Source organism: Cariama cristata, unplaced genomic scaffold (assembly GCF_000690535.1).
Source record: "Cariama cristata isolate BGI_N322 unplaced genomic scaffold, ASM69053v1 scaffold8225, whole genome shotgun sequence".
Lineage (NCBI taxonomy): Eukaryota > Metazoa > Chordata > Aves > Cariamiformes > Cariamidae > Cariama > Cariama cristata.
The window spans coordinates 25,215-43,160 of NW_009615709.1; the positions used below are offsets into that span (position 1 = coordinate 25,215).

Here is a 17,946-nt window from a genome sequence, read left to right on the forward strand (position 1 = left end):
AACTTGATCACCATTTTATGGCTCAGACATTTAAATTGTCCCACCCACTGGCTTGATGCAGTGATTTCAATGTTAGTGGAAGAAGAAATGAGCTCAGAACCTGGTCTGACACGTGCAGAGTTGCCTTTCTAAACCTGCATCCTACAGGAGTGAGCTGTTGGAGCATCGTTGGCGCTGGGAGTCCAGTACACACAGGTGGTGTCTGCAGGTGTGTCCTGTGTCCAGCTCTGTGGCAGGAGTGAAAACGGGGATAGCCAGGCCTGAAGAGTTTCTGCTGGCTTAATTCTCACTGTATTAAGAAATCACTTTTTATGTGGGAGGTGAGGAAAGCTAGCTGGGCTAATAAATGATGATTTTTTTTTAAAAAAAAAGAGAAGAAAAAAGGTATAGCATGCATGGGTACAGTTATGTAAGAGAAGTGGAGAAGGAAATAGATCGGCATTTCTCAGAGATCCTCATCCTCAGAGCTGCCGAGGAATTGGGCTGCAGGATCGTTCTCAACACACCCTCCGCTTCCTTTTTTCCTTTTCGGGGCCAGAGATGGATGAGTTTATGGAGCGGGGAGCGGGACGCAGGCTCTGGCCCCAGCCAATGGTGCGTGGTGCAGTGGTGTTTACCTAGCTTACGCAAGGCAGAGCCAGCCCCTCTTTAGTCAGAAGGCACTACCCACCGCTAAGTAAAAGCACACAGAGCAGAGGCACTCAGTCTGGCAGTTGCTGGGGGTTTAAAGGAGTTGGTGGATTTCGGCTGGTTTTAAATGAGATCGAAAGAGTGGCTTTTTTTCTTCTCTACTCGGTAGAAATACTGAACGGACAAAAAGATACTGGTAAGTACTTTGCATGGCATCGCTTTTCCGTCCTAGTGTTGTATTGTTTCAGTCTCTCTTCTAAAAGCCTCCTCGGTTGCAGTGTTTTTCAGTGAGAAGTTGAAAGAGAGTTCAGTGATGTGGTTGAAAGGAAATCTGAGGACGGGCAGTGTGTCGGCGGGCTGCTCTTCCACCTAAAATAAGAAGAGACGTTCAAAGTGCATGTATAATAAATGCTTCTTGTTCCTAAGAAGTGTCAGTCGCTTCTCATTTTTAGAGTGCAGAGCAACATGCCTTGAAACTGTCATTGTTACCTAACGAAATCATACCAAGGGGAATTTCTCATGGAGCTGTTAAATATTTGTGTTCTCTAAACCAAAAAAAGGCTTTAAATGTAATTGTAACTCCTGGTTTTGCAAGATGATACAGTATGCTGTGTGAAAAGGCTTTAGTGTAATACTAACACCTATTTAGCTGATATTTTGGTACATAAACTGCCTCGTCAGGAAGTCAGAGGCTCATAAAAAGCAAAACGGTAACATTCGGATCTGTAGAACAAGAAGTCATTGTGGCTTTCTGCAAGCGCAGGGTCCTCGGCTGTGTCTTCTCGTTCAGGTGCATCAGGCAGTACATCTCCCTGGGCTCAGTCTGCAGGCCGTAAAAAGCTCCATCTAATCGCCTAACAGCCCTGTTAAAAATAACATGCCTCTGTTTTGGTATGTACTCTTAATCTGTATATGGAAGTTGTGCTTCTGTCACCGACCTGCAATGAAAGTTGGGACTGTGTATTTTTAAGGTAATACTGTGTAATTTGTCTGAAGGCAGTATCGAGGATAACATTTAAAGGATCCTGACTGCAAAGTTCCCTGTATCAGAACCGTACTTTTGCCGCATTGTACCAGTGTTGTACACAGTTTTTGTTTTCCTGCTTGTACTTTTGCGAGGCGCTCCCTGAAGATACAAATAGGTAGTGCTGTGGCTAATGAGCACCTAATGTTCTGCCAACATGCCTCTGTTGTATTGTTTTATGGCTTCATACATTACAGGTTACAGAAATAATCTTCACTTGATAATCTGAGTATGAAATCAAAACTATCCCTTTTTAACAAAACATGCTGAGTTTGTAGTAACAGCCGAAGTGCGAGTACAGCCAAAAACTCGCGTAGAAAGCTGGAAATCCATCTTCGTCGGGAGCTCGCGTGAATAACTTCTGCAGGTCGCTGAGCTGATGGAGCAGGTACAACCTGTCGCGTTGGGCCCTTGTGCCGCAGGAGCGGTCACGGGGGGGCTTTGCCTCCTGCATCGTCACTGGTATATCCGAAAGCTGACGTGGAGGACATGGGTGGTAAGGGGGTGTAGGCTGCATGTAAATGCAGCAGTTGAACCAGTGAAGAACTTTCTCAGCTAATTAAGGTTATAGCTAATATTGCAGTGACAGCTTTAAAATAGACACCTTGTGCTAAAAGACAAATGTTTTCAGCTTCCCACACGCAGTCTGAATTACATCATTTATAACCTGTAGGAGGCTATCGTGGTTTCCTCAGGGGAGGATCAGCTGTTACTTTTCGTAACTGAAAAAAATGCTGGATTTCTTTTTTTTTTTTTGCAGGGGAATATTTTCAGAATTGTTTTGTCAATCTGTCGGAGTGGATTGTTAGCGGTTACATAAATCTTCCAGGTTTGATATGCCCAGCCACATCCTCATCCCATCGATGGCAGTTTGGAGTAACAGGACTGAGGTTAGCAGAGGGCTGATTGAAGTCAGGCCCCTGTGCCTAGACCTTTTTTTCCGTCTTCTGAACAGGAGTGCTATTTTTGAGTACTGTCATAAAGTACCCATTTTTATATAGGGGCCTATAATAGAAGTCTTGTTCTAAAACACTTCCCTTGTTCATTGAACAAGGTTGCTTGTCCTCACAGTGCTGTTCCTGACTTTCCTAAAATTGCTGAGAACTGCTCAGACTCGCTTCTGAGGCTGAGAGAGAACTTGAAGCAGGACACTGGATGCCAATCCAACTAAAACTGCTCTTTCTTAGACTGGAAAAAGTTAGCTGTAGCCTTGGTGCACAGCAGTAGGGTTGCTCTTGTGTACCAGGTGAATGCCCCATTGAAAGTGTCTACAGGCAACATGCCTTTTTTTGTGTGTCTGTGCTGTGATTCTTGCATGACTTGTTTCCAGGATGACCAGTCTACTAATGGCAGATCTCCGTGGTAAAAAGATGCTTTCATTCTGTTTATGAGAATGAAAAACCCTTTTATTGAGATTTTACAGATGTTCTCAAGACGCAGCAGCAGACAGTTGTTTGCATTGTTTCATGCTTGGTATCCTGTGCAGGAGAGACTGCTTGCTCATTTCAGAGCTTGGCCTTGTTGTCTTATTTTCAGTTCTTTCATATCATAAGGCACTCTTGTGTGTATGGTGGATGACTAAGCTTATTCAGAGGTTATAAAAGAAAAGGCGGACGGTATAGCCTTAAGTCTTTCCTTATAAGACTAAGGAAAGAATAAGCCATACAAAAGCAAAATGCTGGAATGATTTTTCCACACTCCCAATGCTTTTTTTTTTTCAGTGCTGAAAATCTCCCTTTTTGAGAAAGTAGAAAATTAATTATCCTTCCTTAGAAAAGTAAAGTAGGGCTGCTGATCTGAAGTGACAATACAATTTGAATACGTAACAGCTGCATCACTATACCTTTCCTGTGCGTCTGTCGTGAAGGCTGCAAGCTGTAGACAGAATCTGGCTTATCTCAGAAGTGGAATGTAAAACCTGTGGAACTTAAAGTTCCAGGTATGTGTGAAGGAAATGTGAGCTTGTTTTTAACTGGAAATGGGGAGAAGTGTGAAAACTCTGGTTGATAAACACATACTCTTCTTCATGCTGTTTTACCCAGGTAATTGTGTCAGTAAAAAACTGTTTTAATAAGAGCTTCTAAGAAGATGGCTAGGAAAAACAGTTAAAGAAGAGGAACTTTCCAGTGGTAATTTAACCATCATGTAGAAGAAAGTGATTTCTCAATCTTTGCCTCAGCTTTCAGAAACATAGTGATCCAAGGAGCTGATGCCTTGTTGCTCGCACCAGTGGAGATCAGCAGTAACGTCACTGATCTTTGTGAAATCTGGCAGCCTGGACTTGATGGGGACTTGTAATCAAACAAGAAGTCAGGCTGCTGGGAATTACCTTGGGTTTTTTTGTTTTGTTTTGTTACGTGCTTTTACTTCTCTTGCATTACTTACTGCCTCTTCCATGCTTGCAAATACTTCATCTTGAGAGACTAGTATTGTGCATGGATCCTTTGTGTCTCACAGTGACTTTAACGTTGATATTCTGGTCCTTTCAATCTGGAAGTCAAGATTTTGCCTTTGAAGGGATGAGACGTAACCATAGAAGAGAATATGCAGCACTGAAATACCATGCGTGCGTTCAGAGGAGTTTGGTTTCTGATCTTGCAGTCGCAAGATTGCCCAGTGGGAACTGGAGTGGTAAAGAGCTTGAATGTGTAACTGGATGTTGGCAAACTTGGGTCCTGCTTGTGTTTTGTCGGGTAACCGCGCTATTCAGTGCAAATTCTTTGAAGAGCAGTATGAGGTTTTAAATCTAATTAAAGCTTATAGACAGTAATGGGTAAATCTCAGGAGGACAAGGATAAAATTTTGTTTTGCTGTAGTGGAGTTGCTCATAATTTATGTCTAGTTGATCAAAAGTGCACCTAAGGTGCATATTTCAGTTGCTTGATAAAATTGTGTTGGGCTTCCTAAAATGAATTGTATTCCTAGAATAATTTAGGTTGGGAGGTTGTCTGGTCTGGTCGCTCTATTCAAAGCAGGACTGGGCTGCCTTAGGTCAGGTTGTCCGGGGCCACGTACCGCTGAGGTTTGAGCATCTCCAAGGATGGAGATGCCCCGGCCTCTCTGGATTGTTTGTTTGTTTGTTTTTCCCTAGTAGCTAATCAGGATTTTCTGTGTTGCAGCTTGCTTGTTGCCTCTTGTCCTGTCACTGCATACCTGTCAGGAGGACTGGATTGTATTTTGTCCGTATCCCCCTGATTTAACACAGAATTGCTGAGAGAAGAGCAGAATATGAGAATTGCAAGGATAGTAAATGGAGAACTACAAATAGCAAATACTATAAAAATAAAAACTTCAGTATACAAACTGCCTTGTGCTTTATTTCTAAAAGCCCCCAAAAATCCAAACCTTGGAATATGTAGTTATAGAACATAAAGAAGATAATATTATAAAAATGGGAAGAAAAAAATCCAATTTTTGCATCTGAATCAGCATATTTTTATTTTAATATACTCATTGACAGAGGACTTCTTTTTATACTGTGAAAGCGGTTTTTTTAATGCAGTATTTTAGAAAAGGGCTAGTCTGGCACTGGCTACAGTTGCTAGCAGCCTATAATGCTGGCTCTGTTTAGAAAATGATGGTAATTTATTACAAAGAGACTTTTATTCTAGTATTTTTAGCTCACAGCCGAGTGTTTAATGAATCTCTGCTTGGGCTCATTGAATTTATGTTCTCCCCTCCCCCTGCCCCACTTTAACCATTAAGATGCTGTTCTTGCTGCAATTCCAAAAGCTGTATTTGGTCTACTAAACAGCAAACTTATTCACAAGGTGCTGTGCCTTAGCGCAAACAAGATCTGAAGACTTTCTGTAGAAGCCACCAAAGACCAGTCCTGTATGAGTCTCATGATCAGAAAAGGCAGCTGAATGATTCAGGATGGCTGGTAAGCTAAAGCTGATAGTTCAAAACCAACCAAAATTCTTTATAGCTCTGTCCCCCACTGAAAATGGCCTGTTCAGTGAAAGTGGGCAGACTCTTCAACCCTTTGTGTGCTCTGAAGCACGGTTTGCGAGGTCTTCCCGCGGAATAGTCTGCCTCTAGATTCAGAGACGAGTGTTTGAATGTGACGGGAGAGAGTACAATGATATGGCTTCTCCTTCTACTCGAATGTGGTCAGAAATCTGTGGCTTGCTTTCTGCCATAGCAATCTTTGCCTTCTGTGACTCAAGTAAATAATGAAGAACAAGAGGGCTTGTAAGAAACTGGATTATTGTTCCTAAACCAAAATTTAAATACTTTTCTCAGTTTAAATGTCATCTCTTTCCAGTCCCTCAAAACAGTTGCACATGACAGTATTGTGCAGGTTACCTTCACTGAGCTTTCTCCTGCCTCCACAGGGACCAGTGTTAAGAATAAAAAGGTATTACTTGTTTATGAGTTCTTCCTGTTCCTTTTTCCTATTTTTGAGACTGAAAGACAGTGGTACCTATTGTGGTTTTGTGCTAACTGCAAACAGTTGTGCTCACCTCTTACCCAACCACGTAATGCCTTTCCAAAACAGTTTTTTTCTGTGTGCACATTGCTTTACTCACAAAATCTTTTTCGTTCTATAATACAGGACTGTGCACAGGTAGAGGTTTTCAGGCTTTGGTCTCTTCTCTGTAGCAGAAGCAGAGATGTAGACATGAAAAATTTGCAGTTGTCAGTTGTATGATTTGCAAGAATGTTGGATGGGGTGGGATCTTGTAATTAACACCTTATTCCTTGTCAGTGCTGAAGGCTCTTGGAAGAGTTGAGTCTGTTGTTCAGAACCTGCTCCAATGAAACCCACTCCACTGGTGTCTGGAGATGCTGCTGCAAAAAGCAGCAAAACCCAAACTTGCACATATTTTGTTCCAGCAGTCAGTTCCTTAGTTGTATGCTGGCACTTCAGGGCCAAGTTGTCTGTTTAATGTATTTAATTAACCTTTTCTAACGCTTTTGTGTTAGTAGTTGTGAAAGTGATGTGTGCAGCTCGTAAAGCTCAGATGTATCTAAAAAAAGAAATCTAGTTCAAATATTCAAGCCATGCTTTTGAAAATGTATGGGCAAGCTGTATTACTAGCGATAGCTCTGGATTTGTAACTCTTGAACCTTCCTTAAGTCAGATAAGAAGTGGACTTACATCATATGTGCTAGTCCCAAAACAAACTTGGCTGGATTTCTTTAAATGTGAAACAAAAAAATGTATTAAGGGGGAGCCAAGCATTAGATGTTGGACGCTTTTCTTTATACAAAGATTTTCTAGTTAACTACTTGCAATGATGACTGTCACTTGGGACAGTTGGCCCCTGTTATGGTTTCTGCTCAGTTACTTCTTAAGAGGATGTTAGTGGCCACCTGCTCAGGTAACTCTTTAGAGTCTCCTTGAACTGTTCAGGTGGAATTGCTTTTAATGAGACTCAGAAGCTGACTCTGGGATTGGGCCATGTGTTTTTTGGCTTTCCATGAAATTGTTCACTTGGGTGAACAAAGGAGAAGTTACACCAAACCTTTTCTTGTGCTAGTGGCAAAACTTAGTACTTTTTAGTGCTTGCTTTCCCACCTACTCTAAGTGAATGGACTAGCTCTTTATCAAACACCGTAGTGTTGGGTGGATACTATCAAATCTTTTTTTACCCTGTCGTGGTATTTCCTAGTCCTATGCTATTTCCTAATGGGCAGTGCTATGGATTTCGTAGCAGTATTTCTCCCGAGTTGTTAAATGTCATTGCAAAGGATAACCATTATGTATTCTAGCAGACGAATGTAAAGCATTGCATGTGAAATGCAATGGTCAAGATGGAATTAGTTGTACGTGGAGAAGAGTGAATTGCAGGGGAGAGGCTGCCAAGGAGATCAATATTCAAGTAGAAAATAGGTTAATCATTTGGGGAGGAGGTTAAAACATGAGGAGCTGTTTATGTCAGTAAACCACCCCCGCGGTGTCTTCAGAGGCACCTGATTTCAGAGGGTTGCTGGTGTGGTGCTCCAGGGTGGGGTTGTAGTGCTGGGAGGCAGGGAAGACCCCAGATGGCCATATCAAATTTGTGAACAGAGTCAATGCGCTGGGGCTCTGTCTATCAAAGGGAACAATCTCCACTTCGATGTGCTATGACTACTGCCATGATAGGAGTTTAAGGTCACATTTTCATATGAGGAGTTTGCTTTAAATTCTTCATTTTAGAATTTTAAAGGCAAAACCTCGGACTCCACCTACCACAGTAAGTACCCTCACCATCCCAGTTAAGTTACTGCTACACGTGCGTCAGCAATCTAGAAATGTTTTGAAGCAACGTATACTGCTTTGAGCTCTCCTGTGCTGCTGTTGCTGTTCCCGTGTGACGAATGGGGACTGTTGGATCTGTGTCAGGCGCTTTCTGCACCAGTTAAATGATGGATACCCTAACGCTTGAACCAGGATAGCTGCCTAGTGAAAATGCACGCTGCTTCCAATGCAACAAAAAATATATTGGTGTAACTGTTGTGTAGACTGGACACGGACACTTCACAGTAGCGTTGTGCCGATGAGGTTTAGTACAATACGCTTACATGTCTGGCAGTGGTCAGGATTCCATTGTGGTCATGTTACATGTGTGCTAACCACAAAGACAGTCTTCAGTTAACATATTTAAAGCACGATGAAATCCACAGGACCCAGACTTGACAGCAAAGGAGAAAAGATTTGGAAAATAATGAGAAATGAAAGGAAGAAGAAAGGTTTTGGTTTACCTTCCTGGTTGTGTTCTGCAGGCATCGCAGCAAAAGTTTGTAGGACAGTAAACGCCTTTGCGTGTATTTGTGTGAAGCCCTCCCACATATGTGGGATAGCATGTAAGAAAGCGTGAAGGAGCATACTGAATTTTCAGAGAGTACTGTGAGCTCTTTGCAGGTGAGGGTCAACATATCCACGCTGAATTAAGAAACTGGTAGATTGAGAAGAGATGTTGAAGGCCAAGCTTCTCTGTGAAGGAGCAAAGAGGACGAGGAGAGGGTAGAGATCAGGTCAGTAAAGGGATCTTTGCTTCAGCTTCTGAGCGAATGTGAGCAGGGTGTCAGGCACTGCCACATCCTTTTCTCTGTTGTTAGGGCATAAGATGGGGTTAGATAAAATCTGCGTGGTGACATCTTTTTCTGCTGCTATCTACAGTCTAGTTGAGGTAGAAGAAAATGGAGATACAGTGTTGTAGTTGGGATCAAAATTGATCACAGGATTCCAGAAATTCCATACGTGGGCCAAAGTGTGTATTTGAACAGATGACAGACTGTTAACCATCAGTACTGAAATAGCTTAATAGCTTTTTGAGTTGGTATGAAAACTTACCTGGAAGGACGAAGGGAATGTTCTTATTTCTGTTAAAGAAAGCCTCGAATAGACTAGCATCAGCTTTATTCTGCATCGAGCAAGTGCCCTGGTGGGTGGGCTTTCTCTACAGGAAGGTCAGAGATGGGTCAGGTAGGTCAGAGGTGTCTGGAAACATCACTAATAACAAGCTGCAAAACAATACTAGTGTGAACTCTTCCTCAGAGCAGAAGTATGACGAAAAATTGCAATTCAGGAGACTCTTCTTGTTAAGAATTATGTGGAATTCCCTCAGGAAATCTCCTTCAAACAGCTGTTTGTATCCCTTCCATCTCTGGTTAAACATGAGAGATCCCATTGCACACCCCAAACGTGTCTGGTAGACTCGATGTCAAATTGTCACACAACTTACTTCCATCTGCAAATCCAGAAATTTCTTGGAAAGCTCTGAATTGGATACTTTCCTCTTAAACTTCTACCTCTCTAGCTAATGGATGGGTCTTGCTTTGTGGGTTTTTTGGGTTTTGTTTGTTGGGGTTTTTTTTCCCCTTCAAATTTAATCCCTATCTGGCCCTACTTCTTGATAGTTGAACCAAACATACTAAACGAAACTGTATACCGTTTATACTAAAAACTAGCATGAAGGAAAACAACTGTGGATGCTTTATCAAGGCCATACTGGAATTTTCTAAATGCACTTGTGGGGTTTTTGTGATCTGGTAGTTATTCCAGGCAATTCAACCTTAATTGATGTGGTTTTATATGTATGTCTTTAAAATTATTTCAAGCAAAACCAAAATATGGAACAAACAAAATACTGTACCCGTTGTATCAGATAGGTGTGCAGGTTTGTGTAGTTGATGGATTTGGGTCTTTTCTTTTGCACTTAATTTTGTCTTTGTTTTTACAGGAAATAATGAAAAAAGTGTGCCACAACTCTTGATCAGAGACCTGAAATTTGAGAAGAAATCATTAGCTAAGCTCATGTTTTCTCCTGATCAAGAAAATCATCCGTCAAAAGCACCAGTAAAATACGGTGAATTGATTGTATTAGGGTAAGTGTTTGTGTCATGGCTGGAAGTGAGAATGAAGGTAGAATTTCAGGGTGCAGTTAAAGCAGATAAAATGCAGGTTGGTGTGAGATCGTCCCACAGCCTACCGCTTGAACTCCCTCTTTTGCCGTCTGTCTAGGGAGTGTGCCACTGAATAGCAAGCTGATCGGCTTGTCTTTGGTACCCGATCTCACGTAAGGGAGGGAGCGGAGGGAGGGCTGTCTTTTTCAGTGGCAACCAGGTGTTATACTTAATGTGATATATTGGAAAATTGCACTGCAGTATGCATACTTTTTTATGACAGAAAGAGCATGGAGGTAGGGCTCTAAACACTTGAGTAGATGGAAGTTGATTTTCAGCTCTTGTGTTCTTCCCAGGTAAGCGTTTCGTGACAAAGGCAGCCAATTTGTGAAGGGTTTCCCAGTTGGTTCCAGGTTGGGCTGAGGCAGGTGACTAACGTGATAATGTGGAAGGAGAGGTTCCCTAGGACTTTAAGTAAAATAAAAGCAGTTTTATAAGAACGTAGTAGCTAACTAAAATATCTAAGTGTAAACAGAAGATTTTAATAAAGCAAGTTTGCCAGTTAGCCTGTTCATGTTGACCTGTTCAAAGTGAGAGTCTGAGCGTTTTCTAATGGATTAAATTGGAGTGTCAGAGGACAGCATTACCTGTTTCTTAGGGGGTTTTATTTCAATCAAAATTCTCTAAAATACTAGCTCTCCACCAGGGTTGGTGAGTATTTAGAATCTTTCATCTACACCATGAACGCATCATTTAGAGATAAAGCTACAGACAGGCATATAACCTTACTTGTTTTCACATTTGGGACCCGAGTGTGTTTTCACTTGTCTATTGTAGCTTTGAGATTAATCTGGGTAGTATTATTTGCCCTACAAGCGTTGTGTGTATACACTGTAATTCGGTGAGTGTGTTTCAATATTGTGTTTATCAGTTCTCAGATTTAAATGTGATTAATTGAAAATCTGTGATTATTAACACCGTACTAAATAAGAAGACTTTGTGCTTAGAATGAAAGTTCTTGTGGGTCTGTATCTCATGAGAAGCTCAGTAATACAGGAAGATGGACTTTGTTCTTTTTCTGTGCTTTTTGATAGGTACAATGGGTCTCTCCCAAATGGAGATAGAGGAAGAAGAAAAAGTAGGTTTGCTTTATTTAAAAGGCCCAAGGCAAATGGGGTGAAACCTAGCACTGTGCATATTGCCTGTACCCCTCAAGCAGCAAAGGTAAGCTTGATTTGTCTAGTTACGTCTTTCTTCTCCTGATACTGTTGAAAGAGTTCAGCGAAGTCAGGGCTGTTATGCTGAGATGAAATGACATAGAAAGCATGAAGTTCTGGCTGAAGAAAGAATGGTTGATGTTTATCCAAGGTTTTTTGGTACCTGTCAGGGTTAGCAAGAAACCGTTCAGCAAAACAAATCTGGTGCCCAGTCCTTGCTGTGTCCAGAAAGAAAAATATTTATTTTTGAAACATGAATGTTGAAGGCACAGGCTAGTCATGTAAAACACTTTCTGTTTGTTTTCCTTCCAAACTCACTGCAGACATCTGTTCTAGACTTCCTGTTTTCACACTCAGCCATGCTTTAGGGCTAGCTTTGCTTCACGTGAAGCTGACTTTTAAATGATCCTTTGCGAGAGCTCTGTGTGCACTTGCTACTCCATCCAGTAAGTAGGAGTTCCCCAGGGATGAGGACAAGTGGGTTTTGCTGGGCATGTTTTATAGGGCTTGTAATCAGCTTCAGAGTTCCCATTAACAAGCAGGAAGGGCTTAGGTCCTGAAGTTGAATTGTATTTCATGTCAAAGCTAATACAGCTAAGGTATTACCATGACATGCTTCTGTATTGTGGCGATTCAAGTGTATGTGCAATTATGTTCAATAATAAATGGAGCATTTCTACTAAAACAAATGGAATTTGAGAATGCTTAGTGGTGGTGTAGGGATCGCCATTGTCAAGATCAGGCCCTTGAACAAATACAGTAGTGTTAAGTGTTTGACTCCCTAAATACCTTGATGCTCAGGAATATTGATTCTTACATTCAGGGAATGGCATAAAGTATTCTGAAATCAAGAGTGTTTTTCTAACCAAAGTTCTTGTAATAGAACTACATCTATAGGAGATCTGTGAAAAGAACATTTGCTTTTGCTAATTTTTTATGGTCTTCAAGCAAGCGCTATTTAGAAGCACTTTTGGAAGAGTGTTTGTTCAGTTCCTAGTAGGTAGTTGCAGAATGAAAATCTAGACTAACAAACTGAAACCTACATTATTACTTCACTGCAATTTCTGCAACCAGTGCTGAGTTTCTCCATTTTGCCCTGTTTACCACCACTACTTGTGTTTTTTTGTCGATGTACCTTATTAGTCATCACTGATTTTATTATGAACTCGGATCTCGTTTTTAGAATGAAGTCTCTTAAGTTTTTGTCCTCATTTGCTGATGAAGAAGTTCAGGCTGAGAAGGCCATGAAGCTGTTACACTCAGTTTTAGCCTTTGCACTCGGTTGTTTTGCTCTTTTGTGTTCGGGCCAGCGTTGCTTTAATGTGAAGCATGACTAATAATATGTCTTGGTTACGTGTATTTTGTTGCAGCGTGCAGTGAAGAGACCAGTTTGGTCTGTTGTTGAATCAATCCTGCAGCTTTTTTTTAATGGCCAGGACTGGTTTTTGTAAAGTTTAACTACAGGTGTGTCACTAACAACCATCTGCCTTAATGGAGTACTTGAGCAGAACAACCGCCTGGTTATAGATATTGTCTGCTTTGCTGCTGTATTCCGTAGAGTTATTGTTCACTGGTTCAATAATATTTGGCATTTTTTCCATAGGCAATAAGTAATAAGGACCAACACAGCATATCTTACACTTTGTCTCGGGCCCAGACAGTAGTAGTTGAATATACACATGACAGCAACACAGATATGTTCCAGGTATGTGAAGTAAAGATGATATATAAATGTATTCTCGCTTTTGGTAGTTTCTAACAAGACATCCTCTCAACAGGCTTTTTCCCTCAGACCCCAAAGTTTGCATATGTCGCCTTCTGCACTTTACTATTCAGAGACCTTCAGTTCTGTTCACTCCCAAGGCCATCACGTGAACAAGGCTGTGCATCGCTCTTAGGCTTGGTCAGAGGTGAAAGTTGGTTCTTTGTGACTAATGCACAGGATTATGGTTTTGCCTTGGATTGCTGGTCTGCAAGTCACGTAACCTGTCTTCTAGTCTCTCCTTGCAAAATGAATGAAGTGCACAGTTCTCTCTAAGCACTGGGAACTTTGCTTCTAGCATTTACGAAGGGATTTGGCATCAGCTGGTTGGAGACAGGATGGAGGAAATACAATGTGAAAATGCAGGAAAGCTTTTGAAACAACTAATCTGAAAAATACCTGTAACTCCTTTAAGCAAACACAGAAATTAGTCTAAAGTGCTGGGAAATGTGGAGAGAGGAGGCCCGCTTCTGATGTGCTGGCAGTTCACAGCAGCTTTGCTGCAGTTCCTGTATGAACCACAAACACATTTGCAGCTGTGGTGTACGCTCATATCTTATAATTGTTTCCTGTTTTTCTCAAAGGGAAGGGTTTTGTTTAGGGGCATTTTTTGTGTGCTTTCTTCCTTCTGATTCCTGGACTGATCTTGCATTGATTTTTTTTTTTTTGATTTTTTTTTTTTTGGGTCACTAATTTATGGCAAGGAGTTTTGCTGTCACAGCATTTAGCTGTGACGCCACTGCAGGATCCAGGGAGGTGGGAGGTGTTGGTAAGCGGTGGAGGAAGCTGCTGTGCAACTGCAAGTACCTACAACAGAGCAAAAGGGCTGTAACCAACTAACTGCAGCATAAGCTATTGTTTGTGTAAGCGTTCTCTCTTCAGGCATGCTGTGGCACGTATGCTGCTCTAAAATTGCCAGTGGCAATCCCTGTGTACTGATGGGTTATGCTGCTGAAGAAAACTACGTTCTGACAAAGCAGTTTCAGTCTCATGAAAGCTCTTCAGCCTTCCTCAAAAAGCACCTCAGGCTTTTGGGTCTCCTGCCCAGCAGTTAATCAGTCTTTAATATAACCAGCTGTTTTATAAGAGGCTAAGAGCTCTGGAAGTGAGTGAAAGTAGTAGTGTGTAAGTGGGCTTTAAACCTGTTTACCATGGATGCTTGGGAGAGGGATATAACTTCTCTTCGTACTTCATAAGGAAAAGGACAAGATGAGTTGACTGGAAAAGCAGTGAAACTCAGTGCAGGGGGTGTGTGGGACTGCAAAACTCATCCTTCCATGCAACCAGAAAAGAAGGCCCAGCTACTAGAAAAATCTGCTTGTAGTCAGATGTTGCATTCTTGTTGTGTTCTGTGTGCACATTAATGTAACCCCTCCCCGCCACAAGCATCTCGTACCTGGTCTTTCCTGACAGATTTGCTGCTTCGCAGTGCCCCACCAGAGCCGGAGAGTCAGCACACATGATCTAATTTTCCTACATGTACACCTCCACCTAATCTGGCATTGTTCAGAATATTCTGGGCATGCAAAGTGAGCAAATATCGCTTTTCTTCCATCTGACTGCTGTTTCCTAGCTGTTTTGGTGCTGCTGCAGCTGGTCCGGCTGACCTGAGCATAACCTTTCTGATGAGAAGGCCTTCAATGGGAAATCGTCTCAGAATTGACTTAATTACATCATTTTATTTCCCCTTCCTTCAGTTGGCTGTACTCAGCCTTCAGAATAACTTTGGTCACATGGAGGTGCAGTAACTCATCAATTCTGATGAGGCTTTAGAAATCTAAATTTAGATTGGTGGAGGGGAATGCTTCAAACTGGAATGTTGTGATATTTTTCTTGATCACTTTTAAATGTTTTGAGTTTGAGTATACATAGACCCAAAGGCGAACTTCTAAACAGGTTGGTGGTTGTTTTGGTTTTTTTAATCCCTTTCCAGATTGGTCGGTCAACGGAGAGTCCTATAGACTTTGTCGTGACAGATACAGTTCCTGGAAGTCAGAGTAATTCAGATACGCAGTCTGTGCAGAGCACTATATCAAGGTTTGCCTGCAGAATCATATGTGAACGTAATCCTCCTTTTACAGCAAGAATATATGCTGCAGGATTTGACTCCTCAAAAAACATCTTTCTTGGGGTAAGGGAACTCTTGCTTTTTTCCCTCTGAGATCAGTGCAGGCTTATTTTTAAACTAATTCATAGCTCTACTTCAGCCAAATTAAAAGTTTTCATTGATGTGATTTCTCTTAGGAGAAGGCTGCGAAGTGGAAGACCTCAGATGGGCAAATGGACGGACTGACCACAAATGGAGTTCTTGTTATGCATCCTCGTAACGGATTTACAGAAGACTCCAAGCCAGGGGTGTGGAGAGAGATATCTGTGTGTGGGAATGTGTTCAGCCTACGTGAAACCAGATCAGCTCAGCAGAGGGGAAAAATGGTAAGAGCAGCAACCGTTGTTTTATGCAGCCTGTTTAAAATGGGTGCAACTGTAAGTGGTAAAGCTTGGGCATAAAGAGAGGCTGGAATCTGCCTCATTCAGCGTGGATGTCACTTCTGTAATTAGTTACACTGACTTCTTATGTGTCTGTCTTCAGATGTGAAGGTGTCTTGCTCAACCAGAGTAACTGACAGAGTTTATTTGCGAACTAGTGCTTAATTCCAGATCTAGACTGCTCTCCTAAATTGAGTTGCCAGTCTACTGTGCTCTTCTGCAAACTGTCATAGTCATGCACACATTTTAAAGAGTTATTTTCCTCATTCTCCCTCTTGAGTTTATGCTTTTTCCTTTTTTATAGAACAATAAAGAATAATTATAGTTCTATTGACACATGCCTATATACCTGAATATCCGTTTCCACCTTGGCATTCTGAGTTTTCCTCTCCCTCTTGTTTCCAAAGCATTGGTGACATTTCCAGGAGATGCTTGGTTTTGGTATGACTTGGGATCTCTTACCAAAAAGAAATGCTACATGAACACTTATTTAAGTGATGCATTTAGCTAGGAATGCTAACAGCTGACTTTGGAGAAGAGGAAAGCCATGTGTTTGAAGAAAACAGTCTAAAACATGATGGAGGACTAAACAAGACTTGTGCCGTTCCTCCTTGATGCATTTCAAGTAACATAGTTGGGAATGCTATAGGGATGGAGTTGAGAAGTTGTAAAGGCTGGAGAGGAGCTTTTCACGCCTTAATTATTTTTGATGTACATCTTAATCTCTTAAGTTTGGAGGTTTTGCTAAAAAAAAAGAAAAAAGGTGGAGAGAGAAGCTGACACTGGGCTCTCTACGGGTATGTTACAGGACAGTCAGAAGCTGGTTGAAACTTTTTGTCTGGCTCTTCCAGGCAAATTTGTATTATGAAAGTGCATGATGTTATTCTTTGGGTAACGTTAGGTGAGACCTCTCTTTCTCTTTGTCCGTCACAAGGTTGAGAATGAAACGAACCAGCTGCAGGATGGCTCTCTAATTGACCTGTGCGGAGCAACGCTGCTGTGGCGCACCGCCGAAGGGCTTTCCCGCACTCCTACTGTCAAGCACCTGGAGGCACTAAGGCAGGAGATAAATGCAGCGAGGCCCCAGTGTCCCGTGGGGTTTAACACCTTGGCATTTCCCAGCATGAAGAGAAAAGATGTTGTAGACGAAAAGCAGCCGTGGGTGTATCTGAACTGCGGCCACGTCCACGGCTATCACAACTGGGGAAACAAAGAGGAGAGAGACGGCAAGGATCGCGAGTGTCCCATGTGCCGCTCTGTTGGCCCCTATGTGCCTCTGTGGCTTGGGTGCGAAGCGGGATTTTACGTGGATGCAGGACCTCCAACTCACGCCTTCAGCCCGTGCGGACACGTGTGCTCAGAAAAGACGACTGCATATTGGTCCCAAATTCCTCTTCCGCACGGTACTCACACTTTTCACGCGGCCTGTCCGTTCTGTGCGCATCAGCTGGCTGGTGAGCAAGGTTACATCAGACTCATTTTCCAAGGACCTCTTGACTAACGCATGTGTGAGCGAGGACTGCCGTAAACTGATAAGCTAAGCGATTCTGATTTTTAAACCAACTGTTTTTCATATTCTCTGGGCTTTGCTGGTTTGCATTAAGATGAAGAATTTTTGGGGTTTTGTTACAACAGCTAAATCCCTCTCCATTGAGAAAAGTCTGGATATGGAAGAAACACGGAGGGAGAAGGGAGAGAACTCCTGCTTTTTTTTAGTTAATAACCGCTCCTGGAGCAGTGAAGGAAGTGTTGTAAACGTTGATGCCTTCCGTTGAATGGTTTTGAATCACATGCCCACAGTGTTTGAAAGTTGTTTCATTCTTTTTGTATATGGAGGGTAAATAATTCAAAGAACATTAGTTTACAGCTTGGATGCAAACATTGTAAAATATAACGTGTATATTAACTCTTTTCTATTTATCTTTATTATTGAAAATACGTAGAACGTTTAGAGAGTAGCATGGTCTTAGTGTGTTACATCCAGCAACCGGATGCGTAGAGTAGTTCTGGATGGAGAACGCGAGATGGAAACGGTAGAAAAATCTTTTTTAATCTAAAATACTGAGTTCCTAGAATAGTTAAAATGCTTTTTAAACAAAGCTAATGCAAATTACGATGGCATAAAGGTGTGCTTTAACCATGTCGAAAGGTAGCTAAGAAGGACTTCTTAAAATGTCTTTTTGGTAGGACTGTACTGAAGATCTGGTTACGAGGAGAATATTTACCAGAGTCTTTGAATATGCAACTTAGCCTAGATTAAGGATTATTTTTTTTTCCTCCCTTCATGCTAACACATCTCTTTATTTAGCATTAGTGACATTTGCAAGGATTTTTCCAATGTTAAACGTTAACAAACCTGAAAGACAAGGCACACTGGGGCTGGGGGGAGAGGCGGACGCGCCCACGCGTGCGTGTGGGGAGCGATCTGTGACTCGGCCGCAGTCCCGGCTGGTGTGGGGCTTCTCCCTCGGATCTTCTGCCTGGCCCGAGGG

General features: G+C 41.9%; 1 protein-coding gene across 1 annotated transcript; it reads left to right on the forward strand.

Moving 5' to 3' along the window:
• The first annotated feature begins 663 nt into the window (after positions 1-663).
• On the forward strand, positions 664-17,936 carry PELI1 (pellino E3 ubiquitin protein ligase 1). The gene is made up of 7 exons (XM_009699912.1): positions 664-826; positions 9,826-9,970; positions 11,083-11,212; positions 12,809-12,910; positions 14,901-15,098; positions 15,212-15,400; positions 16,389-17,936. The coding sequence occupies exons 2-7, from the start codon at positions 9,900-9,902 to the stop codon at positions 16,953-16,955; spliced, it is 1,257 nt and encodes a 418-aa protein (XP_009698214.1). The 5' UTR covers positions 664-826; positions 9,826-9,899; the 3' UTR covers positions 16,956-17,936.
• Positions 17,937-17,946: the final 10 nt, after the last annotated feature.